The sequence below is a fragment of the Myiozetetes cayanensis genome, unplaced genomic scaffold (assembly GCF_022539395.1).
Source record: "Myiozetetes cayanensis isolate MyiCay16 unplaced genomic scaffold, myiCay2020 scf3, whole genome shotgun sequence".
NCBI classification, from domain to species: domain Eukaryota; kingdom Metazoa; phylum Chordata; class Aves; order Passeriformes; family Tyrannidae; genus Myiozetetes; species Myiozetetes cayanensis.
This window is the reverse complement of record NW_026087521.1, coordinates 68,050,358-68,063,776: the sequence shown is the minus strand read 5'-3', so window position 1 is coordinate 68,063,776 and position 13,419 is coordinate 68,050,358. Positions and strand designations below refer to the sequence as shown.

Here is a 13,419-nt window from a genome sequence, read left to right as displayed (position 1 = left end):
TGAAAATTAAGATTTTAATTCATAGTCTCTACCACAGAAAAAAAGTGGGACTTCAGGCTGTATCCTTGAATGCACTTGCACTCTGCTGCATTGTCAGCTGGAATTTGTACACTGAGGCCAAGTTGAGTGTTCTGCACAGTGTGGAGGGTTGTGCCGCTTCCTTTCACAGCTCCAGACTAAGCCTGTGCTCCTATTTAAATCTGAAAAATAAGGTCAGGTGTTACCACTGGGAAGGTTTAGGGTGGGTGGCTGTGAGTCGTTGGCCCTGGACAGTGGGAGTGTTCCCCTGGACTGCTCTGCTGGTGACTCGGCTCAGGTGTGACGGCAGCTCGGGTGAAGCACATCTTGCTCCTGATTTTGGGGGAGCCTTGTTTTGTCAAACTTGTGTTCAGAAACTCTTGAATTAATTCTTCACTCCCCAGCATGCCACTTTTAAGTTGATTCCCTATGCCTCTGCTGGGTTTTTTCCATTTGTTAATGTACAAATAACAGTAAAAAAAAAAACACAGCACAAAACAGTTTTTGTCCTTCCCTCTCTAAAAAATGTCATTTACAGTAACTGAACCAGGGCTGGCTCAGTCCACAGTTACTGTTAGAAATGGAATAGCTGTTAATCTTTTGGACCTCTTGTTCTCCTATTTCCCCACTTGTCTAAAAAGTACTTTGTTGCAGCTGGAAGGCTCCTGTGTGATCTACCTGGTAGCTGTGTAGTGGATTACACACAAAAGAAAGGCTTTCAACAAAGGGAAAACTAGGGAAGAGGTGGAGGCAATATTGAAATCACTTGGTTTGAGTTCTTTCTCTGTGGCCTCATCAGCTGAGATGATGCTCTGAGACTTGACCTGTCATTACTGTATATTTAGTAGCCAAACGTGCTGCTTTAAAAATACATCATTTAGTTTGCGTGTACCTATGAGGAATAAATGGCACTGTCAATGCTCTTAGGAGTGTAATTTGAAGAGATAAATATTTTTACCTACTTTGTTTTTTCCCATCATGCTGGGAGTACGAGTCTGGGTTGAAATTAAAGGACAGTCATCTGCTGTGGACTGCTGTGGGTGTAAATACTGGCACTGGCATAAGGGCAGGCTGGCCACACTTTCCAGAGAAAGTATTAAGAAGAAAGAATAGGCTGTTGTCAGTTCTGGATGGATTCTTTTTAAGAGAGGCTGTTTGCTTTGATGGTTTGTTAGATGAAAAAATAAATAAAAAATCAATTTAAGTTTAAAAAAAATAAATAATTTGGCCACTTTTTTGACTGTTTGGGCTTAAAAGTGATGTTGTGATGAGTAGAATAATAGTTTTCAGTCTTGACCTTTGGTCAACACTGAGGTGCATAAAGGATTGGATGAGGGTTTTATTGTTTGAATTGTGGTGTACCTTTTGTGTAACTGACCAAAGACTGATCAGCTTTCTTTCTAGCCTATGAGTAAAAGTGTGCTGAACTGATGGGAAATGGTCCTCACTGTGTTAGGAAAAACTGCAGAACAATGCACAATTATTTTGTGGCTATTTCTGACTTGCAAAAGCAAGTCACCCATTCATATACAAGTAAAACTAAGCAGCACTATTTGGAATAAATGTAGATGCTGCTTTTGTAGCACCAGTAACACTTTCCTTTCTTCCTTCAGGTTCCTGATTGTTACAGACCATTTGCTACAGTGTCCTGAGCTGGTAAAAGCCCTCTATGCCAAACTGAGCAATCAAGAAAGGTAACCCCAAAACCCAATGTGGCTTTCAGTATTTAGCATTCCATATAGAGTATCCTGTTCACATGATTGAAAAACTGTGTGGTTTTCAGAGTTGGCACAAAATCTCTAAATACATGTTTCTATGTCAGTAATGGTTTTAAATTGGTTGGTTAACATTACAGCTTAGCCACAACTGGCAGTGATTTATGTAGGGTTGCAGAATCCAGGTTGGCGCCATTACTTGGTAAAGGAATACTTCACACACAAAAAAAGGGCAGGATTTTATGCCTGGCTCTTGATTTCAGAAGAGCACCACACCCTGCAGGGTTTTACAGCTCCATTAGAAACGTCCTCAACTGTTCATACTTCTTTTGTAATGACAGGAAATTAAAAGGAGGTCTTTGCTAAAGCTGCAAGTTTGTCCAGTATGGGTGAGCAGAACCTGCAAAACCTACATGTGCAGGTGCCTGTGATTGCTTATCTTTCAATATTTCATTGTTCAGAAGCTTCAGCGAACCTTCACCTTGAAGAAGCATAGCTGGTTTTCCTTCAGGTGCTTGAGTAAATATGCGCTGAATTGATGGGAAATGGCCATTGCTATAGTGGGAAAATGTCCACTTACAATTGCTTTAATAGAGAATTGGGGAAGATAAAAAAATTACTTTAAGGCAATGAACTTTGGGAAACCCTGTCCTAGAATTCTACAGCTCCTCCAACTGCTTGAAGATCTTGTCTTATTTGTGTGTTCACCATGGCTGCTTTGTTCCCCATCTGCTCAGGGAAGGTGTAAGTTCCCCCTTCACAGTTTTTGCAGGTGAGAGACAAAGCACTAAACAAAACAGTGCCTTACTGTGTTTTTTACTGTGTTTTGTTATGTTTCTGGTGTCATTATGAATGAGGGTACAGACACTGATTGGAGACTATAAGGAAACAAAAGGGGTGTCAGGCAAAGAAAGAGTATGGTTTTGAACTGTAAATTAAGTATCATTAATGTATAGGGATGGGATGGGAATGGTGAGGAGGGAAATACTGCCTTCCTCCATAATTCAGGATGACCAAATGGGAACAAATATGAGCTGAGCAAATATGTGCCTGGAGGCAGGGGCTCCTTAACCAGCTACCAGCTGAGAAAGACTGTTTTAAGTGAATGAACTGGGTTTAATTCATTTGGGGAATACCATGAAGGGCAGGTGGTTTGTATGTTTTCATAATGCCCTTGAGGACAGGCAGGACTGGGTGAGGGTCCTGGTGTCCTTAAAGCAGTAGGTGTAATTAATCTCCAGAGAGGTGTGGGCTGATTTTGTTTCACACCCCGTGGTGCAGACAGGGATGGGATCCCTTGGCTGAAGGGCTTTTGGTGCAGGATCACATGGATGATCCCATGAGGTTGTGACAGTGCTGCTGGTTCTCTGCAGGGGCCTGTTGGAGAAGCATTTGGCCACAGTATTGAGCTAAAAGAGTGGAGATTCTTGAATTTTTTAGCAGATTGGAGATGTCCCTGCACGTGTGTGCAGGTATTTGGCAAAAATATTTAGGAAAAGCCTGTTTTGCTTTCATCCAAGTTAGCCTTGAGCATGGACAATGTCAGTTAATGCCTTGATTGTCTTAATTACATTGCAGAATCTTTAGGATGTGTACATCTGTGCTGTCCCTTTTAGGAAGGGGTTTTTCTCTTGATTAACAGCAAGAAAAATGCAGGGGAATAGCTTCAGGTGTTCCTAAGCTGCTCAGGGTTTAGTGTCTGTGCTGTGCCATGGGGGGTGTCCTCACGGAAGGATGGAGCCAGAGATCCAGCTGCCTGCCGGGAAAGGGGCACTGCAGTCCCACGAGTGGCACCTCTTCGTACTCGTGTTCAGTCTCTGTCCCTGGCAGTGCTCACAGACACAGAGTAGCACTGAATTACAGCTGCTCACGAATTTACCATTTTGCATTTAATACAACGCTTGCAAGCATCATTTGAAGATGAAAGAAGTACAAGCTTTGAGGAAGGACCTAATTTGTCTCATGGAACCATTGCTGTCAGGGAAGTGTTTCAGCAAAGAGGAGTCTAAGTTAGAGGAAGAATGTCCCAAGTGTCTGGTACTCAGTGTCTGGCATGCTTGATGTAAACATTGATGATAATAAAATCAATAGAATTTTACACTGTTAGTTTTAGGCTTACTGAGACAGCACTGTATTTTGTAATAATGAGCTTCCAGATTTAAATTGCACTTGAATGCTGTGGTTTATTTGCAGGCTATAGGAGACAGAAGTTTGTTTTACTGATGATTGCAAATACTTTATTGTAGCTGTCTTAAGTTCATAGAATCATAGAATCATAGAATAGATTGGGTTGGAAAAGACCTCCAAGATCATCAAGTCCAACCCCTGATCCAACTCTAATTACTATATCATGGCACTAAGGGCCATGTCCAATCTCTTTTTAAAAACCTCCAGGGATGGTGAATCCACCACCTCTCTGGGCAGGCCATTCCAATGCCTGATCACCCTCTCTGTAAAGAATTTCTTCCTAACATCTAACCTAAACTTCCCCTGGCAGAGCTTGAGCCCATGTCCCCTTGTCCTGTTGTTGGTTGCCTGGGAGAAGAGACCAACCCCCACCTGGCTATAACTTCCCTTCAGGTAGTTGAAGAGAGTGATGAGGTCACCTCTAAGCCTTCTCTTCTCTAGACTAAACAATCCCAGCTCCCTCAGCCTCTCCTCATAGGACTTGTGCTCAAGTCCCTTCACCAGCCTGGTTGCTCTTCTCTGGACCCGCTCCAGCACCTCAATATCCTTCCTGAACTGAGGGGCCCAGAGCTGAACACAATACTCAAGGTGCGGCCTCACCAACGCAGAGTACAGGGGAAGGATCACTTCCCTGCTCCTGCTGGCCACACTGTTCTTGATGCAGGCCAGGATGCCATTGGCCTTCTTGGCCACCTGGGCACACTGCTGGCTCATGTTCAGCTTCCTGTCAATCAGCACCCCTAGGTCCCTTTCTGCCTGGCTGCTCTCCAACCACTCTGTCCCCAGCCTGTAGCGCTGCAGGGGTTGTTGTGGCCAAAGTGCAGGACCCGGCACTTGGCCTTGTTGAACTTCATCCCATTGGAGTCAGCCCATCTCTCCAGTCTATCCAGGTCCCTCTGCAGAGCCCTCCTTCCTTCTGGTAGGTTCATGCCAGTTTAGTCAGCATCAAGAAGAACTGGTTTAAATTTGGCTAGAGGAAAGAAAGCAAGAGATTCACAAAAAATGTTCCTCGGTGGTACCTAAGGAAAAGGAAAATGATAGGGCATGATTATTTCCAAATAGAAGTATAATCATAAATAAAATGTACAGAATTACATTTTAGATACTTAACTGAGTGTTAGAAAAATTCAGTTGGTAATAACAGTTGTCATATGTGTTGTATTCAGCTCCAAGTATATACATATTTGTTGTATTTAGGCAAACAAGTAGGAATAAACTCTGTCATCTGAATGGCTAAACAGTCGTGAGATCATTTAAAGGAAATGGGCAAATTGCATTGTATGGGAGAACTAACTTGGAAAAATTAGGGTGAGTCTTGGAAGAAAACTGAGAGAAACAATAGAAGAAAGGAATGTGAGGGAGCTTGCACTCGAACAAAGCGTGTTGCTCTCAGAAAATTATGGGCTGAATGGCAAGACTTGCTTGAAATTGAGGGAAAGATGGGCATGTCCTGAACGACTGTGCTTGGAATAAAACTCAGGAAAACGGTTTGACTTGAATGCCTAAAGAGAAGAGGAAACTTTATAAAGAAATATCATGCAGGTGGTGTTTTAACATCACTCCTGTTCTTCTGGAAGGATTATGGTTGTGAAAAAGGCACCAAATTATATTGCAGGAGGAAGAGTCATGCAAAACATTCCCTATTGGCAACCCTTTAATCTGTTGAATAGTTTATGTGATGACCCTCCAGCTTGTTCACAGAAGGATTGCTTGTCACTTCTAAACGGGTATTATTTGGATTATTGGTGCAACAAGAGCTGACTAGAATCCTGCCAAGCAGGAGGTAGTGTTTTATTGGAATAGTTCCTGTGTTCATAAAGTCTGTGTGCAGCCTGTGTTCTCAGCACATGCTGGGAAGGCCCTGCACTTGGTGTCAAGTGACCTGTCAAGCCCAGTCCTGTCTGGGGGTGAATGACACATCGCTTGGGCTTTGTATCGAGGGCCAGGTGGGAAAGCCTTGGCCATTGAGGGGTGTTGGGGAGCTGGGCTCTGTCAGCCTGGAGATGGGCAGGGTGTGGTGCAGAGCAGCACCAAGCAGAGCCTGGGAGAGGGGGCTCATCCTCCCAAAGGAACCGGGAGTGTTTCTGTGCCACGGTGTTGAAAAGGTTTTTGTGCTCCTCCAGAGAATGGTTTAGTGCAGCTGTATCAGTGACACCGAGGGCTGAGTTCAGCGAGGACTGAGGAGCTGTTATGTGATTAATAGGGGTAGGTTCTTGGAGGTTAATAAAGCAGTGACCGAGGTTTTTCCACAGAGAAAGACATTTCTCTTCCCCTTCTGACAACCTGCTTGGTAAATTTAAAAGAAAAAGCATCTGAACTATTCCACATGTTTAAATGTTGGTCCTTCCATCTGAATTGCAAATATTTCAGTGAAAGAAAACCCTGAGCCTGTTCCTGAATCCATTCAATAAATAGTGCCCTTTCAGGCTGAGAGAGTGACCGAGGGACTTGGGAGCCCACGCGGAGCAGGGATCATCTGTAGGAGGGCCTCTGCCACCTCCAAACCCTGCTTCCACTAATTGGTTCCAGTTTGCCCTGACATTGTGAAGGGATATTGGAAATAAAGTGACATTGAGGCTGTTAAGAAAAATGACCCAAGTACACTTTATAGAGGAGCTTCATTATATATCCACTTACTTGCTGGCTTAATATGCCGAGTGATTCTTACTGAATATACAAGTAATTAACTTGGATTTGCTTAGTCCATAAAGTGGGAATTACAAAACTGTAAAGAACAGTTGATGTGTAAAGTACATATCAGTTTTTATTTTCCTGTTCGTGCTTTTTTGAATTGGTTTGGGGTCATGGGGGAGAACTAGTGAAGGATTGGGGACAAGGCAAGGGTTGTGAAAAGCTGCTGTTTTCAAACAGAAGCTGACAAAAAGTCTGTGTTTATTTTGCTGAACTTAACAACAGCTTTTAAGAGCTGATTTGGTGGAAACTTTAGACAGAGGGAATGTGCAGTCACAGTAACATTTTGTTAGGGCATAAGAAGTTAGCAATTCAAATAGATTTGAGAAAAATACTGACTGTCTGGCCAGATAGTATTAATTGAAAGATTCTACTGATCGTTCTTCGGCTCGGTGATTAACAAGTTGTTTTGTGCTTCCAGGGTTACTTTGTTAGAGCTGATGATGTCGAAGGTGAGCGAGAAGAGCTGTGTTAGCGGTGAGGAGATGAGGGTGTTGGCGAGACACGCCACCTTCCTTGCGGGCTGTTTCCAGGAGCAGTGTGGAGCTGTGCTCAGGTTAACTGATGCAGCTGGGGCAGAAGATGAGGTATGACTGATTACAGATATTAAAGTGGTGAGTCCTCACTGCCACTGTGACCTAAGGGGCACTTGTTACTTCCCAGTTTAGGTTGGTAAAGCAGTGGCAGAGTGCACTGCAGAAACACTGATCTTAAATGCTTTTATGTGATAATGTTAAACAGTGTTGTACTTGCTGACTTTTTTGTTTGTTTAAATAGGCACAAGGATTTTAAATTTGAGAGGTGTTATGAAAGATACTAAAAATCACTTTATGAGAAGATAATAGTTGTATGTGTTAAAAAGAAAACAAACAGACACAAATCAACAACCACACAACAACTCTTCTTGTCTTAATTGGCTGTTTCTGGAAAAGGTACTAGCTTGGCAGTAACAGGACATATACTGAAGCAATTCATTTTTTTGGGTTTTTCCCCCATTTTTTTTTTAATCCTTTGTGGTTACTTTCCAAGTATTCTGTGGTTTCAGTTCTTGGAAAAAACCCATTCATTTGCACCCAGCAGAAGGAGGTCTCTGTCCAACTTGAAGGTGCTGGGGCAGCAGCACTGTGAATATTACTGAGTGACCTGCCTGACACCGAGTTCTTATTCCTCTCTCACATAATGTGCTCTAAGTTGAGTGTCACTGTTTGTGGGAAGTGGGGCTCATTGAATGAACACCGAATACGAGCCCTAATAACTGAATAAATGGAGGGCAGTATGTGTACATGTGCACTGTGTGTGTACATTTGTTCATAACGTGTGCTTGCCACAGGAAAAGAGAAATTCCAGCCCAAATTCATAAAGCTGTTTCTTTTCTTACAAGAAATCATCAAGAATTGCACTGATTTCTCCTTAATTGTGTAAATATTTTAGGTTTTGCATAAGAGTTGTACTTGACTGCAGAAAATGCAGTTGTGCATGTGGAGTCTGTCATGAAAAATGCTTTAGGCAATGTGTACCACTGAGCTCAGCTTTGCCTGGACTGCTCTGTGGCCCTGCAGCCAAGGGCCTTGGCCAGGCTCTGTCCCAGTTATCTGCCCTGGACTCCAAAACTCCGAGGCTACATTGAAAACTGCATTTTGGGAACAGTCCTTGAACTGGCCTGACTCCCAAAATGTTGTCTGGGTGTCCCATGCACTGTTTAATTTATTATATGTAGACACTGCTGGTTTTCCTTAAGGAACCTCAGGTTTGTAGCTTCCATCTTAAACCCATGAGAAGTTAATCATATGCTTCTGCAGTGCTTAAACCAACATTTAAAATAGCTTTTCCATTCTAAGCCTGACTTGGGCATGAGTTTGCTTGCACTAACTTTCAACCATGCTTGCAAAATAAAACCCTTCCCTGGACTTGAAGTCCTTATTTCATCTCTTTATAAGGAATATCTTTTGTGCATCTCTCAAAATATGTTAATTTTAAAACTCTTTGATTATTTCCTTATTTGTTCTTCACATTTCATCCATATCAAGATGGCTCTCCAGATTTCAAAATATCTGGGGGGTTTGAACTTCAAAAGGAAGTATTTTCCATTACTACCTTCCTTTCATAAAGCTGAAAGGCAAAAACAAAATTTGGTTGATAGCAGGGGAGGGAGCCAACCTGAGATGTTTAAACAGTTTTTTTGAAATTATTGAGTTTCAAATGTAGATAAGAGTTTGGGAGTTCTTTTGTGGTTTTTAAATAATTTGTTGTTCTTGAAAGTTGTGAATAGCTAGTTACTGTCTCTGAAATACAATTGGAGTGTTCCTAATTAGTAGCAGAATGTATTTTTACGGTCTGGTTGTGTGCTGTTGAAGGCAATTTATTGAATAATTTAGGGCAGGACTTGCACCTTCCTACACCTGTGTGAGATAAAAAATGGAAATTAAGCTTTAGGACCTGGACCCTGTAGTGATTTGGTGTCTTCAATGAGCAAGGAGTGGATATAATCATAATACTTAATCACTCAGCAGTATTGTTAATGATTTTAATTACATTATATCGATTATATGGATTCACAAATACTATCCTGTGGGTAAGAAAGCCTGTCTTTGTCCTGGACCACACAAGGCAGGAATAGTTCCTGTGACCTGTGTCTGAGCCTTTTCATGGCTGCTTGCAGTTTAGGTACCACACCTTGAGTGGGATCATCGTGCAGCCCCAGCCTGGCTCCTGAGCAAGAGGTGGTGTCCCAGATTGTGCCACGTGCTCACAAGGTAGTTTCTCTGAGTGCTGGACTGTCATTATGAACAGCACCAACGTATTTTCCATGAGAAAAAATAGTTCTTTGGCTGAATAAATAATATGCAAATAAAATGGTGTGTCTCATACCTCACCAATATGCTGCATCTCTGATCCCAACTCTGTTTACCCAAGAGTAATGTAAATTCTCGCAGCCAAAGTTCATTTGACCACAGAACTTTACAGAATTCCTGCGGATAACAAATTGCTGTCTTGCAGGCGGTGTTTGTGTCTTTAAAGCAGGGCACTCCGACTGAATAAACTCAAAGAAAACATTTATACAGAAATAATTTTCTCAGCTAGCAATTTTCTGTATTTCTGCTTTTGGAAGCTACTGTGTTTTTGTTAAAATTTTATCCCTTATGGCTCTGTTTTGGTTTCCCCATGGTTTTTCAGGCACATATAACACTGTAGGAAAGAGGTTATTGCAGTGTAATACATTATTGTTATTTTAGAAAGATGTCCTCATTTTATATAAATGTATTCTTGGCAGTTTTAGAAGACCTGCAAAGAACCTGGGGTGCTGAGAGTTCCTGCCCCCAGTTTATATCCCCGGGTTTCTGTTCTACGATATTCCTCATAAGGGTGTTCAGAACTGCCGTTTCCATTCCCAGGAAGCGCTGGTGACAATTCGTCTCCTCGACGTTCTGTGTGAGATGACCTCGAGCACTGGGCAGCTGGAACATCTGCAGGCTCTGCCTGGTTTGCTGGAAACAGCCATCGGTGAGTGAGCACCCAGGGTTTATCTGGTGGCTTCTCCACCCCGGGGGCTCTGAGAACGAAAATGGGATTTCCACAGCAGGTGGTCATTACGATTCTGACCTTGCCATAAAACAGATAAATGGGAGATGTGGTTAATCTACATTTTCAAATATTTCATTTGTTTCTGGAAATTTTCTGCCCCTGTTGCCCAACAGAGCCTTGATTCAAGTGTCAGCAATGTGCTGTTTGTACACAGAGTGGTGCAAGGCGCAGCACAGCTGGATGCACAGAAGATGCATGGAAGAATTCCCTCCAGAAGTACAAACAGGGCTTTTCCTCCATGCCTGTTTCCTTCCCAAATTTCTGAAAACTGAAAGTAAAGTGCAGTGAGAATGTTACTAACTAAATTCAGTGACTTTTAAAGGACAGTCTGAAAGAAGCTAAGAAAGAGCAAGGGAAGAAAAGAACCAGGATGTTCCAGACAGGCTCTGTGTACTCAAGGAGGAATGAGGAGGGGGTGCACATACCCTGACCTGTGCTTTCCTAAGTCTCATCACTTTCTGAGACTGAGGTATGCTGCCATTTTGTGAGTAAATTATAAAAGCTTATGGACTGTGAAGAGAAATAGGTTAAAAAAAAACCCCAAACCTCCATTGGTTTTAGCAGTGTATTTGTGGTGCCTTCAGACTTCATGTCTGAACTATGTTAGTGTATCAGAAGTGTGCAAAAATCCCCTCTTGGGGTGGTCTTTCATGGTTGTACTACCACAAACCACGAAAGGAAGCCGACTGTCACAGTTCTGACGTGGTGCTGAGGATCTGACACTGTGTTGTTTGAGTTCAACAATCAGTAGTGAAGCTCTGTGCCAAGTGATACTGATTTCCAGGTGGTACTGAATTAAAGTCGTTTTGTTTTCTGTAGATACCCTGAGATTAACTCACCTCGCTGGGAAACAGGCTGTCAATGTTTTCACTGCCACACATGCTGTGACAGGGCAGGAAGAAGTTTCACATCCAGCTGTGGGTTTTAAATCTCATCTCATTCGTTTGATTGGAAATTTGTGTTACAAAAATAAGGAAAACCAAGACAAGGTGAGTTTACACGTTGTTCTGGCAGGACTCTGACATGTAAACAGATACCTGACCTTGATGTGAATGTATTGCTGGTCTAGAAATAGAGGTTGGAATTGGTCATGTAAAGGAGGTGATTTTTTTGTGTGTCTTTGAGTTACTTTCACAATTATGCTGAGGGTTTTTTTTTAATAACAATGCAGTGTTTTCCTGCCTACCTTTTACTTCAGTCCTATACAATGCAAACCAGTGCCTAATTCCCTTGTGGTTCTCACTTCTGCACTCTTTAAAAAAAGTCTGAGACTAAATTTCAAATTTCAACTTCAATTTGAAGGCAAGTGGGTGGGAATTGTTACATGAACTTGATTTTAAATCTTTGAATTAGTCCCTCCATTTTTCATGTCACTTTAAAAATGTAAGTCTGCTTCTATCAAACCACTTGGAACCTTTTATTTTATGTAAGTCTGCCTCTATCAAACCACTTGGAACCTTTTATTTTATAATTCCTGCATAGAAAATCAATTTTGTTTGCACAGTGAGGAAAAAGAGGAAAAAGCAGCAAGCTTTAAATGTGAATTGTTTGTTTTCTTTGAGTGATAAAAGATGTGGCTTTACTCCAGAATTTTGTTAGACTAACTTAATTTCAGCAAGAAAAGCACTGCCCAAAGTGTCTTTGTCTGACAAATTCTTATAGTGTGGTCTTCTAAATGGGGAAGATGGAAATGATCTTCCACTTCCCTGTTTGTATTAGAGTATATAATCAAAGTCTTGAATATATCTGAAAAGTTTTATTAGTCCTGTTAATCACTCTTGCATAGCTCTGTCTCTGACCTGCTATGATGTAATATGTGTTTGTGGAAGTGAAATACATTTTTGTGGAATACCTAATGACAGTGGAGGGGAGGGGGTTGCTCTCATTTTGAAAGGGTTGATTTACTGCTTATTGTTCTCTTTTGCTGAGATTTTCAAAGGCCCCTGGAGCAATTAAGCAGGCTTAGTGTTTTCAGTGGAAGTTGAGTATTAACTTGCTATAAACTACCTGAAAATATTTTATATAATATATATATAATATATATTGCCTTATAGTGTCTTGAAAATTACTTAGATTCTTATGTGTGATATCATGGAACACTATTTAAGTGCTGTGGAAACTTCAGAAATGCTGGCAGTGTGATATCCTGTCTGCACCTTCCCTTGGTTTGATACATGTAAATTGGTTCAAAGAAATTAATAATAAATTGGTACGTTCCCTTGAAGCTGCATCTAACTTGTGTTCCCTTGTGCATGGATGTCGCTCCTTTGGCATTTTCCTGCCAGGTCTGTTTGGTTTTCTCAGCCCTGCCTGTTCCCCACAGCTCCACTCATGAGGAGCTGATGCAATTCGACAGGACGTTCACTACTGCCAGTTCTTCTGGAACTTGTGATTTAAATGGAGTATTTGGTGTTGCTTCTTAATTCCAGCTCTGGAATTGTGCAGTTTCAGAAGCACCTCACCATTTAGTGCCTTTAGAATTTGTTGAGCTGCTGAGAAGAAAAAAACCCAAGCTTACAGGTGTCTTTAAGTTTAAAACTAAAAATGTCATTTTTAGTTCCACTACAACAGATCAACCTGGTGGTAGGTGATGGAGGTTCTGATTCAAGGCTTTTTCTCCTCTCACCTTCTGACCCACCATTACTGTCATCCTGCTCCTGCAGGCTTGGCTGTAAAAGTGTCGGCCTGCCCCTTTGAAAATCAGCTTCAAACAAAACACTGGTTATTACTAAACTCCTAGAGAAGTCTTCAAAAAATAATCAAAAATAGTGACTTGTAGGACTTGAAATTTTTTAAAACCATTTCTAATTTTTATGAGTGCATTTATTTTGGTACAAATTTCATCCCTTGGAATGTACCCTCCAGCTCTGTTCTGATGAGATCTGTTTTTCTGTAATGGACTTACTGGGAAGAGTTGCTGTGTCTGGATAGGTTTCCTTTAATGATATTTCACTAACATACATTTACTTAATGTAGAGTAATGAAACTGTCTTGAAACAAGAACTCTTTCTAGTTTTCAGTTGGAACCTGCAGTCTTGACTTTTATAGGCACAGGCCTGTAATCAAGTTAAAGAAAGGAAATAACTATATACCGAACCAGAACACTTAAAATTTTATAAACAATTGGCTTAGTGCTTGAGTGTGTATATGTACATGCCTTGTTTTGCCCAATAATATTTTCAATTGAATTGACAATAGGAAAGGATACATTTATTATGGCATTCTA

General features: G+C 41.4%; 1 protein-coding gene across 1 annotated transcript in view; it reads left to right on the top strand.

Moving 5' to 3' along the window:
• Positions 1–13,419, top strand: part of ATXN10 (ataxin 10) — a 66,161-nt gene that overhangs the window by 27,262 nt on the left and 25,480 nt on the right. Inside the window, exons 6-9 of the mRNA XM_050323316.1 lie at positions 1,632–1,712; positions 7,033–7,198; positions 10,004–10,112; positions 11,013–11,182. Of these exons, the coding sequence (XP_050179273.1) occupies positions 1,632–1,712; positions 7,033–7,198; positions 10,004–10,112; positions 11,013–11,182 (526 nt within the window). The remainder of the gene's footprint in view (positions 1–1,631; positions 1,713–7,032; positions 7,199–10,003; positions 10,113–11,012; positions 11,183–13,419) is intronic.